Source organism: Zeugodacus cucurbitae, chromosome 2 (assembly GCF_028554725.1).
Source record: "Zeugodacus cucurbitae isolate PBARC_wt_2022May chromosome 2, idZeuCucr1.2, whole genome shotgun sequence".
NCBI lineage: Eukaryota > Metazoa > Arthropoda > Insecta > Diptera > Tephritidae > Zeugodacus > Zeugodacus cucurbitae.
Genome location: NC_071667.1, coordinates 82,600,558 through 82,618,843, shown reverse-complemented (window position 1 = coordinate 82,618,843; position 18,286 = coordinate 82,600,558). Strand labels below are relative to the sequence as shown.

General features: G+C 39.8%; 1 protein-coding gene across 20 annotated transcripts in view; it reads right to left on the bottom strand.

The window, feature by feature from the left end:
- Positions 1–18,286, bottom strand: part of Mical_4 (F-actin-monooxygenase Mical) — an 80,353-nt gene that overhangs the window by 5,467 nt on the left and 56,600 nt on the right. For 10 of the 20 annotated variants that reach the window (XR_008470592.1, XR_008470590.1, XR_008470594.1 and 7 more), the window contains 6 exons: positions 16,654–17,172; positions 15,725–15,994; positions 15,183–15,666; positions 14,875–14,993; positions 7,507–14,654; positions 6,676–6,838 (listed from right to left, as the gene is read on the bottom strand). Coding sequence is in view for 5 of the 20 variants with exons in the window: in XM_011196149.3 (XP_011194451.2) it covers positions 997–1,029; positions 2,108–6,616; positions 6,680–6,838; positions 14,875–14,993; positions 15,183–15,666; positions 15,725–15,994; positions 16,654–17,172 (6,093 nt within the window). In the remaining 15 variants the exon portion in view is untranslated. Of the gene's footprint in view, positions 1–996; positions 1,030–2,107; positions 6,617–6,675; positions 6,839–7,506; positions 14,655–14,874; positions 14,994–15,182; positions 15,667–15,724; positions 15,995–16,653; positions 17,173–18,286 lie in introns of those variants that run through there. The other 10 variants (XR_008470598.1, XM_011196149.3, XM_011196167.3 and 7 more) reach the window with 6 other exon arrangements.

Genomic DNA, 18,286 nt, shown 5'->3' with positions numbered 1-18,286 from the left:
TAAAAAAAATAAAAAAATAAAATTTATATGCATATTAAACAAAAAAAAAAAAAATAATAAAAATAAAATAAAAACAAATAAATAAAAATAAAATAAAGAATTAAATTTATATGCATATTAAATAAAAAATAAATGAAATAAAATAAATAAATAAAAACAAATAAATTAAAATAAAATAAAAATACGTGCGTATATAAATGTGTGCATAATTGTATTAAAATTTCTAAAGTCTAATTCCAAAATATCTAATAAAATCTTGTGTTTCTATACTATGCTAATAATATGAGTCACTAAAATAATTTTATGATTGGAGTACTGTTGGGCAAAAAAAAATTATTTAATGTAAATTATACAATTACTACTACAATATTTTGAATATATCAAACTATATTTTTTATTGATCATACCAATTAAAAACATTAATGATATTAAGAGGTCTGAATCGCATAAAAAAATTATTTGGTTTAATTTGGTTTCGGCATACGATTTTTATATATATCTTTATTATGTAAATTGTAGTAACTTTAGTTGTTTTCAACAACTCTAAGTTAACGCCAAAGTAATTACAACTACAAATATTCACAACTGCTATTTCGATTAATTTTAATTACTATTATCATCGACAACTTTTTTATATACATAGTTAAGAAGTAACTACGAAATACTAACTAAATAGAGAGACAGTTTAACATAATTAAAGAACAGTAAATATTAGACGTTAAGAGCAATAATATAATTTTTCTTAATAAATAGAAATTGTGCTAACTTCAAACAAAGAATCTTAAAAAAAATTTATAGTGTGAAAAACTTTGAAAGTATATCTATTATTTTTTAAGCATTTGATAATTTCGAACTGAAATGCCAAATTTTATGTTATTTTGGAATAGAAGCGTTTAGAAAAAGCATTAATGTGTTTAAGCATAAGGAAGCGTTATAGCATAACGAAGCGAATGAACAAAGTAATATAAATAGAGAGCTCAAAAAGGTTAAGCTTACACCAAAACCGATACTCCTGACATCGAAGCAAGACTGTAAAAACGAAAGACTGGGGTTATTTCACTTTTACATATACGATTATATGCATATAAAATACCAAAACCCTAATACATACATATATGGTAGTATTATAAGATATTTTATAAAATAATGTACAAATGTACACCAAGCTGAAGGGTAAGTGAATGTAGGTACATTTTATTATGCAAAAATTAAAATTACTTATTTTATAATTTTTAGTTTATTTTAAACAATGCCAGATGGCTTTAAATAGTATTTACTTTACATAAAAATATTGATTTTAATCGAAAAACAACTTGAACTTATTGTACATTATTAACTAACAATTAAATATTGATGACATGCCTAATTACTTATACAACAAAAATACACAAATTAAGACAAAAAATACCAAGTCCATGAAGAGACACAAAAATAAATATATAATACCGTGAGCTTAATAAAGTTTTATAACAATCTTATAGCCTTTTCGCACAGGCGCTAATTGATCAATCAACCGGCCTTTGCTAGATTAAAGCGCTGATTTAGACCGATTTACCGCACAAAATAAAAATCTCATTTTCTACATTGTTTTTTAATAGAATTTGAATTCATTTGAAAATGAAATACAACTCTACTTTAGGTAGATGTCACTGCTGGAAATAATAGTTGCGGTTATTGCGAAAATAGAAAATAGCAATCAACAACTTCATATGAAAAACAGAAACAAAAATATATAACAGCTGATCGATTATCGAGTAGCCGGCAGTGCGAAGGGCAAAAATTGGTTTCTCAATTAAAATTTTAATAGATTAATTAATTCACTTTATCATTCTCAATGTTGCATCTTCATTGAATTAGAATTTCATTATGGTAAACTATATATGTTATATGAACATTCACTGTACAGCTTATATTTACTAAACGCACACACACACATACATTAAGTTACAAGTCATCCCATCACCAAACCTTTGAATTGCACACACACAATCAACAGTAAATAGCTGCGAATATTTCACAGGATGTGTGCAAGAATATATGTATGTATGTACACACATCAGACAAGACTACAAGAGGCAAAGGGGCAATTTGTAAACCGTTTACTAACCTTGGATTTCTCCTTAGTTTTGGGCGATATGCGGAAGCGGCTGAAAACGCCCATATCAATGCCACCCGAAGCAGTTGTGCCATTGTTGCCACTAGTTCCCGGACGCTCTGACTGCGCAGAGCCAAGTGCGCTAGTTGCGCTACCACCACCACCACTACCGTTGTTTCCAGTGTCCTTTTTCTCCTTATGGAAGAAGCTGGACAATGATTGTATCAAACTCTTGCGACGTTCGGGATCCTTTTGTCTACGACTGGTCTTGCCTTTGGTCGCCGCTTTGTTATTGATGCTTCCACTGCTGGACTGTATGGAGTTGGAAGAGAGTAGCAAATTTGGATCGGATGTGAAGTCAGCAGTGACGCCAGTTGATTTCGTTTTCGAATTAACATCGGCAGATAATTCCGATTGTTTGCTTGTCAAGAAAGCCAAATCGTTGACACTCTTCGATGCGCTCAAACGGCGATCGCAAATACTCTGTTGCTGCTCGGTGTCTTTTGGTGATTTGAGCGGAACTTGTGTATGCAGTACGGTAGTAGCAGTATTGTTTTTGTTTTCCAAATGTTCGAGATGCAAACGTTGACGCAATAACTGCATTTTATCCTCTGGACTAAGACCGAGTTCAGTGTTGGATTTGAGCCGCGCACGAGCGCGTGCTTCGGTGCGTAAGTTCTCCGTCGATGCCGAAAGTGAGCTGTCTACACTTAGGGTGGAAATTAAGGGTTTCTGATTGCGGTTGGTGCGCGCAGGTGCAACTGGTGCCACAAAATTGTAGGCATTTTCATTTTTCAACGCTGTCTTGTGGGACTGATTCGGTAAGCCGTATGAAAACGATGGAGTTTTGGTCAATTTATATCTTTCGAACGCATCCAGTTGCTCGCTGGTCAAGTGTTCGCTGAAGGGTCGTTGATGGTATCCAATAATGCGGGTTGGCGAGCCGCCGGACATGCCATAGGCAGATACATAGGTCGATGACTTTTGTAGCGGTATGCTATCTCTGAAATTTGAGCAATTTGCACGTTCTTCTGTGTCTCTTACTATAGTCGTCGATGGTGTCGCCGCTGTGGATTCATGATAGTGCGCACGGCTGGTGCAATTGGTGTCTGTAGTTGTGGTAGCCGCCGCAATTTTCGGTGTAGGACTTAGACTAGAGCCACTTGCGTAACCGCTCGTCAGCATTGTTCGTTGACGACTGCGATGCAAGCGTTTTTCGGCGTTTAACTGTTTCTTTGATTGTAGTTTGTCCATGACTAGGTCATGTATCAGGTCCTTCTGTTTGGTGCGTTCCTTGGTGATCTCTTCTAGTTTGCGTGTCAATGTCGGAATTTCAGGTACCTTGTGCATTTGTGACGCCGTTGCGGAAGGACTGGCATTTGCAGTTAGAGGTGCATTGGCGATCGGGTTATCCGATTCGGCTGGTGTTGCTTCTATCACAGTTTGGGCATTGCCGGCGGGCATTTCACCTTTGGAACTCTTTCGCCTTTGTTTGCGCACATCGGAATCACGAGCCGTACTGATTTGTGTGATTTTTTGCTGCAATGCACGTACACACTCCTCATAGGACAGCTCATTCGAGGGTTTACGTGGTGCTGCTTTCGGTGCAGCATTCTCTTGTGACACACCATGTGAAGGTATTGCTTTGTTCGAAGAGGCAGTGGAAGTGCTCGCTGTTGTGCATGTGGACTGTGAGGTTCTTGGATTCTTATCAGAACTGCTGGGCGTTGAACCAGTTGTTAATTCAGCGCCTTTATCTACAATATAAGTACTGTTGAGCACATCGCCCACTTTTGGTGACGAAGAATCTAGCGGACTAGTCACAACGGTTAACGCTTCACTCTCCTCCGTTGTGGTCTTCGTGGTGGTGGCGGTTGATAACTGAATTTTTGAATTTGGCGTTGCTGTAAAAATACTGTCGTCCTCCAGGTCATTCAGTGTGCTGGAATCGGTCAGTGATTGTGTCATAAGTGACGGCGGACCAGTGGTTTGAGACGTTTCTGTCAACGATGCCACCAAATGTGGTTCTTCATTCACGGGGGTCTTAAGCAGATCATGCTCATGATCGTCGTTTTGTAAGATATAAGCACCCTGTTCAATGTAATCTATACCAAGTTTCTCATCGCGCTTGGCAGCAACCGGCTTATGACTACTACCAGCAGATTTGAGTGGTGTTGTTTTGTGCGTAGGTGTTTGCTTTGGTGTGGTTTCGATAAACTCCATGTAGCCACGATTCCGCAACAGTGCGGTGTTGGTAGCAGAATATGCTTCCGCACATGAACCCTCAGAGCCGGTGTCCATGAATTCGATATCATCAATATCGATGGATTTCAGTATGCCCTCGAATTCCGCAACGGGCGCTGTTTTATTTATCTCACCCAGCATTTCAATAGTGGTTGGCAATTTCGAAGCTGCGGACAAACGCCTCTTCTCTTTTTTATTACGTTTAATAGTGCCCTTGTTGGAGTTAAGCACGAATTCCATATCAACGAAATTCTCCGAAATACAATCGTCCGCCGTCCAGTCCGACAATTCGGTTTCAGTTAACGCTTGACCGGTTCCTGTCAGTTCAGTTTCTGAATCGGAACCGCGCGACAATAGTTCACCGGTCGGTGTTATATCACTGTCCACTAGTGGCGAATTTGGCGTACGGTCCATAATAGAACCAGCGACTGCAGCTGTTGGTGTTGTGGGCGTGTTTGGCGATTTTTGTACAGTACTCAAATTGAGAGTAACCGGCTTTACCGCCTTCGTATGCTCCACAGTTTGTTCGACTATTAAGGGAAGATGCTTAAGACTTTCTACCTTATTTTCGTTTTTAGTATCGAATTTTAGGTTGCTCGTCTTTATATTTGGCGGTCCACGTTCTGGTAATGGTGGACCTTTCTCGGGTAATGGCGGTAGTTGCTCTTCGGTATCCGCATTCTCTGTATCTTCATCTTCATCTAATTTAATTGCGTCAGCTTCAATCACTGTACACTCTACCGGTTCGGGTGTTGCCGTGACTGGCTCCATATCAGCTTCGTTTTCATCTTCGATCTCCGATGTTTTGATGGTGGGTGGCTCTGGTACTACTACACCCGCGGGTATTTCCATATATTTCAGATCTTCAGGATCACCAATATATTTACCGTCAATTATCATCAGACTATCGATTTGCATAAGCGTTCCCGATGTGTCATGAATTTCTACACGTGGCACTTGATGTCCGATGGCCATACCACCGGTTTGTGTATCTGGACTAGTCGTTGATTCTAATATATAGTGTTGTATATCTTCAATGCTCGACGATCCTGATGTGCAACTGGAGCCTGTAGTTGATGACATTGTGTCCGTTTTGCGTGTGTTCCACGGTATGTTCGGCACTTGTATTTGCAATGTATCGTTATCGAATAGTTCTTCCAGTTTTTCAGGTGAATCCATTTTCTCCTCGTCGCAAGAGTGACTCAACAGATGTTGTTGATCCTCAGTTTGACGCAATGGTGTTGATTTCACTTCCTGCCCAATATGACCCAATAAATCGGGTATTCTCTCCTTAACATCCTTCGAAACATCCGGTTTGAGTTCTTCTATTATGGTATTGTCGCTCTTCACTGGTGATTCGCATGTAAGATCTATAATTTTATTACTATCGGCAGTGAGCAGTGTCTCATTGTTTTCAGGGGAATTCAGTTTCATCTGAGCATCGTCAACATTAATGTTCTCAATGAAATCGATATTCGATTCCAACATTTTCGTTGGTATATCTACCTTGGTTATATCTATTATAGACTTTGGCTTTTCTTTTTCTGGTGTAACTAAATCTATTGTACCCAAAATGGTGTGACTATTAGTTGGTGTTGAAGGTGATTTTTTATTATTGACAGTCTCGACTAGAGTCGTATTAACAGTCTCCGAATATTCCATGCCTTTATTCAACTCATTTTTACTATTCACAAACAAGTTTTCCTTCTCATTATCCGTCGAGGCAGTGGACGAGGCTTTCTGTATCGTAATTTCAACTTTGAGATCGTTCAAAATATTTGTTGTAGCCGAACGCATCAAATCGTTGTTTGAGCTTTCGCCCAATTTCGTACGATCCAAAAAGGTTTTCATGCTGGGTGAAATGCCGCTACCAGGATTCAACAGTTTTTGGCATTCGGATATATTTGATTGGAAACTGCGTATGCGTGAGTCAAGCACTGAAGTAGAACCGGATTTTTGTATCTTATTACCGTTACCCTGTTCGCCAAGCAAATAACGTTTCTTGAGCTCTAGACTTTTCTTGGAGGCGATGCCCTCCGTACTGGCCGTTTTGTTGAGCAGATAATCACCGGGGCGTGGATTTTGTAAGGGGGTGCGCGTTTTTGTTAGGAGCGTGGGATCCACTTGCACAAGTGGTTTGAATTGTGGCTGTGGTGGGTTCACTTGATACTTCTGTAGATAACTGCCTTTGTTGTGTAAGTTGTGTGCATTAGCAGTGTTGGTGGTTGGTACATGATGTCGTTGACCGGCAGTCGAGGCAATAACGGTTGTTTTTACCTGTAATAATATTAGTTAAGCACATATAAGTATATGAATGCGTATTCGTTTAGAGAGTCTTACTTGAACTTTTGTTGGTTTTCTGAGGTGCGTATCATCAATGAATATTTTGGGTGTCTCACGTATTATTTCATCGTGATCGAACTCCGAATCAGTGGATATTTCCGTGGCTGAATTGAGTTCAACCTCCTCGGGCGATGTAGACTCCGATTCGCTTTGAACCTGCAAAACGGTAATAAATATTAATTAATTGACTGTTGCTTGGTTGGTCTATGCGAACTCAATGAAGTAACAAATTCCAACAAATATACAATAAAGGCTGTGAATGTTTGGTACCAATACACAGTCATAAACAAAACAAGGCAGTGAGTAGTCGGGAATTTTCGAATTTTGCTGTGGTCTCTTCACTAGCGTTTTAGTCGATATACGTTAGTCGTGTTGCGAGTTTGGAAGCAAATGAATTCGCAAAATGCATGCAAAACGTTGGGAGCAGTGATCTTTCAATTTACTTTAGACAACAAACAGCAATGAGGTACGATCCAAAGGGCACAGCACAAATGAACACAAGCACTACACTTGAGGAACGCATTTTGTAAATGTTTGATTAATTGATTAATTCAAAATATATGTATGTAGGTATTAGCATAGAACGCAGCAAAGTTGGTTAAGGCTAATGCTAACAGTGGGTTAGAAGTCAGTTGAGCGCACAATAGAGGCGCTCGTTATGCGCGCACATCATTCGGGGTTAACATGAACGACTCGTACGCGTACAACTCGAGCGGGATCTCGAGTGCAAACAAAGGCAGCTAGCTTTGAAGCCGTTATATTATGTATAGCTTGTACGCCAAAGCCGTATTGTTTGCTAGGGTTAAGTATTAGTTCTTTTTTACCTTCACAGATCGTACCCGGTTGTTTATGGAGTGTTAGGCCTCAACTCTTTCACTTATGGCCCTTTGTCATAATTTTTGTATTTTTGCTTTAACAATTCCGCTTCCTCTCTTAAATATGCATGTGTGGGAGATAATTTTGTTAACCGCATTCAAGGATTTTGTATGTTTGTGTTTAAGGCACACCGAGCGTAAACAAGCTGGCGGGCGGTTAGGCAGACGTTTTTTGGTTGAGTGGTTGTTGGTTGGTTGCTTGGTCCGTTGGTTGGTCGTTGGAGGGTCGTACGTACGGGCATTGCAACGAATATTTTTTTTTGGTTTTCGTGTTTGTTTATGTTTGTGTTTACGATTATATTTATTCAAAGTTATTAATTTAATTCTCTAGTGTGAGTATAATTGCTAATTAAAGACTTTGATATGTGTATGTTGTACTATTTTATTGAGTCTGGCGTTGGTTTCATTAGTTTTTTCATTAAATTTCATTTTAATTTAAAATTGTATATATGTATATTTCTTATAAGTATGTGAATGTACTTATGTTTTCAACTCTCTTCATTTGTGCCAATATATATGTGTGTGTCTAGTTGTTTTCTTTGCAGCTTCTTGGCGCTCTTTCGAGTTCATTCGTTTTTCTTTTAAGTTGTTCGTTGAAAGCATTGTGTTAATATCTCCAAAATCTAATGTTAAATGGAAATTTAGTGCATCTAACAAAATAAAATGAATGCATATGTCTGCTAAGCTATAACGCACGATTCTTTGGAGTGTTCCAGGTCGCGGTGTCGCGAAGGACTACGCCTCGTGTAGTCGTTGAAATGCATGCTGCGTCCAAGGGTGCCGCCATATGCCGAACTGCTACTGCGCAGATAGGGATTATAGTTTAGAGAAGCGGTGCTGCTATATGGTAATGTCGGTGTGCCATAAAGGCGTCGGTTGCTCAACGCATAATCCGAATTATATGTAGGTGTGTAACTGTAATGACTGTTCGACAATCCACTGTGGTCGCGTCCAAGTGTACGTGAAGTGGGAAAACGCGTTCGCTGTTTACTCGTATAGCCACTGGGTCGATAACAATCCAAATCGTCTTCCGCTGCATCGAGCGCTTCACGTTCTATGCGCTCTGTGTTGACTACGTCGCGTAAATATGGATTCCGCTCGGCGGCGCGCTCGTTGATGAACTCACTTTTACGATTATGCAAGCGTTTGCTACGATCCAAGAGCATGCGTGTGCTGGCATCCATTGTTTGTTCGGGCGTTTGGCCAACTGGTATGTGTCGCATCGGACGTTTCGGCGCGCCACTGATCGAGGTATGCGCAGACGAGTTTTCAGTACTCGAGCGTGCTGAGCGTGGGCCGAAATTAAGCGAAGGATCCGTTTCATAGATGGAGGGGATAGGGGAATCTTTTCGTAGATCTGATATTGATTTTGACGATGTTTTACCATCGCTCAGTTCGTCGGTAGCTAATCTATGTCGAGACGGTTGTGGTGAATGCGATTGCATTTTGCGACATTTGCTTCTATTCTTGGAGATCTTCCTCATGAAATCATCGTCGTCCGAGTATGGTTCACTTTCTTCGTCGAATACCGTTTTACCATCAGGCCATTTGCGATTACGAAACACTTCGGCGACTGGTGATTTGGGTGCTGAATTAGCACGTTTTACCTCGATTACTGTATCGGGTGAATCACTCATATCGATCTCAGGCGAAAGCTCCGCCTTTGGCCATGGTCTATTCTGAAAAACTTCAGCTATGGGTTCTGAGATTTCTGGCATAATTATGGGCTGTGGTTTCGTGGGAATTTTCAACTTTTGTGGCATCGGTGCTTCTCTGGCTTCGCCATTGCTCATCAGCTCGATAAACGCAAATGAACTGCAACGCGAACTAAGTGATGGCAAATCTTCACCTTCCGGTGGTATTACAAGCTTTTTAAAGTTTGGGGGCGTGCCCTCCCTTTGTGTGCTAATACTATCTTGGGTACCACGACGAGAGCTCAACGGTGTTGAACGCGGTGTTGTGCATATAGAGTTGTTGTTGCTGTTGAACTTATTAACCACAGGTGGCTTCTTTACTTTTGGTTTATTTCCATTATCCTTTTCGTTTTTCTCCAGTTCTTTGTATTCTTTGTCACGCTGTACCAAAGCTTGACGACGTTCTTTTTCGAATTCTTCTATTACACGTCGTTCCTCTGAGTCACTGCTGTTGGAGGAAATATTATTCAGCAGTCTTATTGAACTCGTAGGCGATACATCTTTTATTCTAGCTTCGTCTAAACCAAGACGTTCAGCATGGATGAATTTTCGACGTGGCATAGGGCTTGCGGGCATTTTTGTCATATCCCATTCTAATGATCGCTCCTTACTTGAGGCCTTACTAGAAGCTGGAACACTCAGCATCTCATTATTGCCCATTGATTTTGATTGATCTTCATTCGAATTGTCTATATTATTCGTGGTGGTAGATATATTCTCCGCCAACTCTGTTGAGCTTGAGGTTTTATCCAATGAGTCTGCATTATCCAAAGCCTGTGATAATCGCCACTGCATTAATGGAGAGTCAGCAAGCGCAACATTGGTATAGTGCGTCGCTTTGCTCTTCATAATCGGTGAGTCATTTGGAGTCAGTACCTTATCATTCTGAGTAGAAGATTGTGAAGATTTTCGTTCGAATAATGGACTTTGTGTAATGGGCTTGGTTGCTTGTTCTACAACTGACGATTTTGAAAGCCGCCTTAGAGAGTTAGAAACCTCTTCAGTTTCAGCTATTTTCTTGTTTTTTGAAGGTTGCGGAGATTTCCGCTGGATCACTGGAGCTTCGGTTAAATTGCTTATCTTTTCCTCAATAGAGGTTTGTGAATTTTTTCGCAGAACAATTGGGGACTCTTCAGATGTGGATATCTTAGTATCGGCAGGTATTTCTGGAATCATATTTGTATTATTTATAGTGGTGATATCTGGAGTTGTTTGTTGGTTAGTAGAATGGTTGGCTGTACTTTCTTCACCTTTCGTGGTTTTGGTGTTCCTATCTTTCATTTGTTTTATTTCCATAACGTTAGAGGTTTCCAGAGGTAGATTCTTAATTGTGGCTGCTTCATTCGAAGTCTTTGACCTTTGTACATTGTTCGTACTTGTATTCCTTGGATCGTTGGTTGATCGTAGACTAGAGGTAGTCTGGGTTTGGTAATGATTTTCTTTCACATCCTCTAATTCATCTTCGGATATGTTACGTGGGAACTTGTGTATTGAAATGCCACCATTTGCTGCTAGTTCAGCAGTTAAACCTTTTGTAAAAGTTGTTTGCATTAAATCCTGCACAGATGGAGCCATATTGGCGGGGCATAACTTTGCTAATTTGTGCTTGATGCGTTGTGGTGCGATTGGCGCTGAGGCATCGCTAGAGGATGAAGTACTTTTTTGTCTGCGCTGCGGTCGTATGGGGAAAGGCATTTCTTGTGGATCCATATAAAGCATTGCCTGTATACTTTCTAGTGATAAGGGCCCGGCAGCTTTTATATTCGTAGTAGATATATGCTCTTTGGGTGGTGTGATTTCAGAAGTTGCTTTAGATGTTTCGACTGTTTCAAATTTAATTGTGGGAACCACATCCTTCTCTAGCGACTCAAGTCGATCGACAAAATCTGCGTCCTCTTCGATCGCATTGCTCTTCAATGGTAGGCGTGGTGTTATGCCCACTAATTCATCGTTCGAATCGAATTCTACATTCACCAACATTTCGTCGGAAAACTGACTAAACAACTTTTCGATACTTTCATCTTCTGACGAGCCACGCATCCGCACTGTAGTTGGTGCCGCGCTAGGACTTTTACTAATCGACGTGCACAATGAATCACATTCCTCTTCCGCATTTGTGTTTTGTTCGGTGTGTTCGTTAGCTAAGCGTTCTACAATATTTTGGAACAACTCATCTACATTTCTATTGCTATCAGGCGATGAACTTTGCGTTAGCTTTGTAGCTGCACTGTCCAACTTTTCGGCCAGAGAGACATCTGAACAACGTCGCGAATGTAAACTTGCTGCGGAATTGCGACGTGAATTGCTCAATGACTTGTCACAGCCTGTTTTTGGCAAATTTCTTATATCCTCCACCAGAGGTCGCCTTTTTAAGACCGGTGTTTCTGGTGCTGATTGATCAGAGTTATTGGAGTTTTGACGTGATAAAACTTTGGTCTGGGCAACTATTTCAGTAGCTGTGTCCACAACGCCATCCGGAGCCTCGATCGAAAAGCTTTGTGTGTTTTGAACGCCAGAGACTTGAGCTTCAATCGCATTTTGTTCCTTAACTGGCGATGTTTTGGTTTCTGAGCTCACCATACTACCCTTTTCCACCAATAGCAAAGTTTCGAAGTCTTCCATTTGATTTTTAGGCGGCGATGCCGATTTCTTTGCTGCTACTGTTGGTTTGGAAACATTTTTAGAGTTATTCTTTGTACTGTCGGAAGCGTTACTTTGAGTTTTCTTTGGTGAAGGCGACTTTCGTTTAGCATCCTTCGAGTTAACTTGCAAATTTGTAGACGTTTTTGTTTTCGTTTCAGTGATTTTATTTAAGTTCTTGTTTGGCGATGGTGACTTCTTCACTGTGCCGCCATTAACTAAAGCTTTTTTTGTAGTTGCCAAACTTTTCTTCTCGGGTGATTTCGTTTTAATTTTTTCAGGAGATTTCGCTTTGATACCGAAAAATTTGGCAAATTTTGACTCCCGATATTGTACTGGTAATTCTTCGTATTTGGATTTTTTCAAGGCTTCCGATTTGGCCACCGCTTCTTCTTCCTCAATAGCTCGTTTCTTTGAAAAGAAACTATCGCGTTTCTTTTGTAGAAAATTAGTAGCTTCATTACGCCATTCAGATTTCAGATACTCCATAGTCTTCTCTAAATCACTCATAGAGTCGGACTCACGCGAAATAATTGAATCGTGAGAAACTATTGACTCGCGCGACTTGTTTAAATTGCTCAGGGTAGACTCCATGCGACGCAATTTGAATGATTGCTCCGAAGATTTAACCGAGCTCATTGATTCGAAACGTGCCAACAAACCTTGTACACCGATTGGACGATCGCCGTCCTCTTTAGTTGTCAGTTCATCGGCTGCCATGCTGCGCTCTTTTGAGAGTCGCTCGAATTCGCCCTCACCAAGTGATTTGGTTTTCAGCAATCGCTTTTTATTGTTACTAGTTACCTGCTCGGCAATGCCTAAATCAATACCGGTTTCTTGGAAAATTCGCTCAATTTTATCTGAAATATCCTCACTTGGTGATTTCTCCTCCTTGAATAGCTGTAGATACTCCGCGCTGGGCGAATGCATTTCCTTATCTGTAGATTGTAGAATTTCATCTAGCACACGATCGGATTCATCACGTGGCACTATTGATTTCTTATCTTGCGCGCCATTAGGCTTTTTCGTTGCGTTTCCTCCCACCTTCTTTTTGGGCACAACCTTCTTTATGATCTTCACATTACCCTTCTTTGTCACAGCTGCCGTTACGTTTGTGGTTGTGACCGTGGCTGGACCGCTTTTTATTGCCGGTCCCTTATTGACCACGACCGGTGTACTCTTCTTTGACAAATCAACGGCACCATCTAATTGATGATCGCGTAAACTAAAAGCGGCGTTTCCCAGTGAAGCTTGTCGTTTCGGCGCAAGTTTGTTGGCCTTAATCGGCGTTGCCGAATTTTTATTGTTTCCCTTATCTACACCGCTGTTACCAGAGGTGCTCGCTGCCGGTGCAGTCGCGATGGCAATTTCCGTTTGCGACTTCTTCAACTTATCTGCCACTGTGACTACGGCACTTCGTCGTTGTGGCGTCGGACTGCTGGGGAAATATTTCGCTAAATCAACGTCCTTTAGATTTTTTTGGTTTTTATTGAGCGCAGCGGAATTTGTTTTCTGCTGCTTCGGATCGGGAAAGTATTTGGAAAGATCTACGGATAAGTTTGCTTGTGAGCTAACAGTTGGTACCACCATTTGTGATTTGATGGCATCCATTGTGCCGGAGAAGCTCTTTGCTTCGATTTCCTTCAGTTTTTCCTGCATCAAACGTCTATCGACCTTTGGTGAAAATTTACTCTCCGCATCGTAAAGCAGTTTACCAACGTCTGAATTCGAGCGATTAGCACCGAGCGCCCTGTCCTTGCTATCTATGTTTGTTTCTTTTTTATTATCGATGCTCTTCACAAGTCCCAATAGATTTTGTATTTGCATACGGCTATCATTTGCTATGACCTCGTCCTTTGAGGTGAATTTTTCGGAGCGCTTAAGACTGTTCGTTCGACTAACTGACGCGGTTGATTCCTTGCTATCCTGCACTGTTTTGCTTTTAAAACTATTGGAACGACTAGCGCTTGCACTGGGCTTTTTGCTAGCGCTAGGACTGGCAGTCGGACTTAGTTGTTGCCTTTTAAGACTGCCTTGGCGATTCAACGAAGCCGATTTGATCTCCGCTTTCAAACTCGCCAAGACTTCTTCTGGTGAAGTGGCTTTTTGAGCCGCTGCTATTGGAATATCTGTGCTGACATTTTCACTTACTTTTTCCGACTTCAACTCAGTTTTTAGTTGCTCTAAAACACTTTCAGCCAAAGTAGTGTTAGACTGTTTTATATTCTCATCAGCAGTTTTTGCATTTTCTTTGTGCTCTTTTAGCACTTCCTGTTTGGGCGCAAAGCGATTCTCAAACGCTGACTTGGGTGCTAGTGGATTGGAGTTGCTCGCAGAGTTATCTGCCAACCACTTTTCTTTCATTGTTAGTTTCTTGAGTATGTCGCTCTTCACTAAGTTTTCTTTGGCTATTGTTTCGATATCTTTATTCATTTTGACCACGCTATTGAGGCGATGCAGCTTCTCATTGATTGCCTCAATTTCGGCGCTGAAACGGCGTCCAGTGCTCTGTTCTAACTTCTCAATGTCCGCTTTTGAGGGTGGTGGTCCGCTAGAAGTGGTATTTGTAGCGAGTGGTGCTATGTCACCGACAAAAGAATCAACAGACTTGAAGGATTTTTCAGAATTATATGAGTTTTCGGAACATTTATCATTATCTGTTTTAGAGTCTTGCTTTAAGACTGTCTCTTCAACAGTCTCATTGTCTACTGGCATCATTTCTACATTTTCAATGCTTTCAATATTTTCAGCTGGCAATTTAACCTTTTTTATCATTTTAATTTTACATATATTTTTTAAGATATCATATTTAGTATAAATTTATGTGATAATAATGAAACCAACACCATTTAATTGTGTAATTGAATGTAAGTGTAAATGATGACAATTGATAGAAGAGAATAAATATAAAAAATAATAATGATTTATGGTAAGAATTAATAAGAGAACATAAGTTGGCACAATAAAAATGTTTAGAACTCACCTCAGTCTCCGTGTCAGTGGGCAAGTTTGCGGGCAGTGGCTGTAGGCGCACTTCTTCACGGCGTAGTTCACGAGCCTTCTTGAAATCCTCACCTTCTGTATCGTCTTTACCATCATCATCTGAAAGACAGTGAATGAAAATAAATTTAAAATAAAATTACATAAATAATAAATAGTCCCCACGTGCCGAGCGGTGAGTTTAATTTGAGGTGAATATTAACCTCGAATATCTCAATAAAAATACAAATACTTTGATTATCTAACTGAACAAACTGCAAACTTTTGTTTTTTCTTTTCTGGAACACTTACCCGCAATGCCGTCACTCGAATCGTAAAAATCATCCGAATCATCACTATCGGAGTAATGTTGCTTGCCAATCCAATCGGTGGCCAATTGTAAAGTTTGTGCGGCCAACGGTGAGTCATTTGCCTCTTCGAACATATCAGCATCGGACTCAGTATCCGAGTCATCAGAACTTGAGAGATCCGACTCAGAATCTTGATTCGATTCCGGCAAGAAATTTCTGCCCGACCACTCGTGCTCATCGAGTATATGCTCCTCCGAAGGTTCACCATCGGACATAGCATCGGTATTCTCGAATTCGATACGTTCCGGCGTTTGACCACGATCCAATAGATCAAGCTGTACAACGTTGTCGGCAGGACCACGTAGTTTATCAGGCGTTTTGAGTAGATCTGTGTGTGTAATACCACTTGCAGCGTCCGCTGCTGTGATGGTAATGTCAACAGCAGCAGCTGCAGCGGCAGCAGCTTGTTGTTGTTGAGTTGGCTTCTGAAAATATGAATAGTGAATTTTATGTATGCTTTTATATATATTTTGTAATATTTACCCTTTGTCCTGGTTTTCTAGCTATTGGACGTATTGCCTTTGCTGGCAGCTTAAAGTGTTGCGTGCAATAGAAACGACCGTTTGGATCGTCGCGATCGAATGCATAGCCGCCGAGACGCAAATTTGTGTGACAATGATGACACTTCAAACACGAACGATGAAATACGAGATCTTCGGCGGTGATTTTCTCCATTAAGTAGACGATTTGCTTGCAGAAGTGACACTTTTCGGAAGCAGCTTGCTTTTTAAAAGCTAACGCAACCTTAGCGCTCTGTTTTATATGGAGAATAAAATTACAATTAGTTACATACATTTGTATGAGACTGTGTTTAAACAGACACAAAACGGTAAGCTTTGTGTTGAAAGTGGTGAGTTCAAATGTTGTTAGAGTGGTGAGTTCAAATGTTGTTAGAGTGTGAGTGCTTGTATGGGTATGAGTTATGTGCAAAGATGAAAGGAACATCTCGGAACTTAAATGCTATTTAAGAGAACCTTTAAACCTCAATCGCATAGTATTTGAACAAAGTTTACAATAACCATTTCGAAACAATTCTTCTTCTTTCAGAGATTCGCATGTCTTACAAATGTAAGAACATCAACAAAATATATACACAAAATATTAACAAATGAAAAGTCGATTAAATAGAAATGGTGGGACAAAAAGACAAAGCAATAAACAAAACCCAAGCAACACAAAATCAAAATGTATACCACAAAGCCGACTTCACTGAACTGCTGCTGAAGTAAAGCAAAGCTAACCGCACTTAATCATAGCCATAATAAGTTCCACTGCAGTTGTTTGAAGTACTAACTACAAACAAACAGAAATAATTGCAATTTTGTTGTCGAACTTATGATGCTTATGATTGTGCGTCAACAACTTCAACGCAAATTGTACTGTAAAGCCGACACAACTAGCACATTACTCACTGATTTTGGCACGCTATTGCCAGCGGCGGGAGTGGGATTCTTTTCGTCGCTCGTTTTATCATCTTTCTTAACGAATTGTCCCGCAATCGATGCGACCTTGTTGCGACCACGTTCACCCACTTCCAGTATCGAACCCTCCTTCAGCTGTTTATCCAAATTCTTTAAGGTTTGATCGATCTCTTTGAACTTCTCCTCCACCGACTCTTGACGTGTCGGTTTGGCCATTTTAGTTTGCCGCGCCAAAAATTGTTCTTTACTCCATTTCGGCACCTTCTCACGTCCTTTCGGACCGTGTATTTCCGTTCGTTTCGATTGTTCGATTTTCTTTTCGATTTCGCGCACATTCCAATCATTGCTGTCGATCTTGCCAATGGCGCGCATTAAGTCCTTGGGCTTCTTATCGTTGCCGCAAGCATTCTTCGAACTTATGCGTTGCTCCATCGATTTGATGCGATCACTAAACTGTTCATCAGGATTATTTCGCGGCATGGCCGATGGTATATCGCCGCGATTGCGATCCTGTGTACATGACATTTCGTTGAATTTTACAGTTCATCGGTGGGAGTAGGGAGTTGGACATGGGAAATAGTGTGTGGATTTTTAAATTTTAACAAAGTAAAATGTAGGAGGTGGTGGTCGGTAGGGTTTTTATAAAAAGTGGAGAAAAAGAAAAAATTATGATTTCAATTTAAAAAATTATAGCATTTGTAAATAAGTTTTACAACAACAATCTAAAATGGCACTTAACATTAAACAAAATGGGTACACATACAATAGAACTTGAAACACTTTTTAAACAAAATTAAAAACAAGCCGTAGCGTAAACAAAACATTTTTGGAATTATACACAATTAGTCGCTTTCACTGGTTAGTTGCGATTACAAAGAAACCCAAAAAAACCAAACAAAAACAATAGAACATAACAGATTTAATGTAAAAAAGCAAATAACATGAAATTTAGAAGTCAGTTTTTCAAGTCTATTTTAAGGGGTTATATCTGTTAGAGTTATAAAAAAACGATTTATTTCATTTTCCTAATGTACATGTATGCAAGTAGGCACTCTTTCAAGTCAATCCGACGGTTATTTTAGATGTTACACGCATAATTGTAACGACGCGTTAATGCATTTGAAAGTAGTAGGCTGGTGTGCCGCCTTGTTTTCCTCAAAATTGTGTTTTGAAAGTGACCAAAATTTCTCGGAAATGGACGAACCGATTAGTCTCAAAGGCACAGGCTTCTGAACAATATTCTCTGATGCTTAATGGAAGTTTTTTATTACCAATAAAATTATTATTTTTTTACACAGTTTAAGGCCAAAATTATGGCAAATTCAATTAAATACAAGATTATACATTAGTTTAACGAAATCCGCTTGTATTTTCATTTGAGATGATTCACTTAAGAGATGTAGTGGTCACCCCAAAAAGCCGTTTTTGGGCAGATCCTGGAGATCTGCTGTAGCAACTTCAAAATCTGTTATTTTTCCCATTAAAAAAATTATTCAATAATCTTCAAAGTTACCATAAAATAAATTTAGAAGTTTTATCAGGAAAAATGTTTGAAAAACATAATTTTTCAGGACAGATGTAACCCCTTAAATGAAAGAAATCACTCAAAACTGCGGCCAGATAG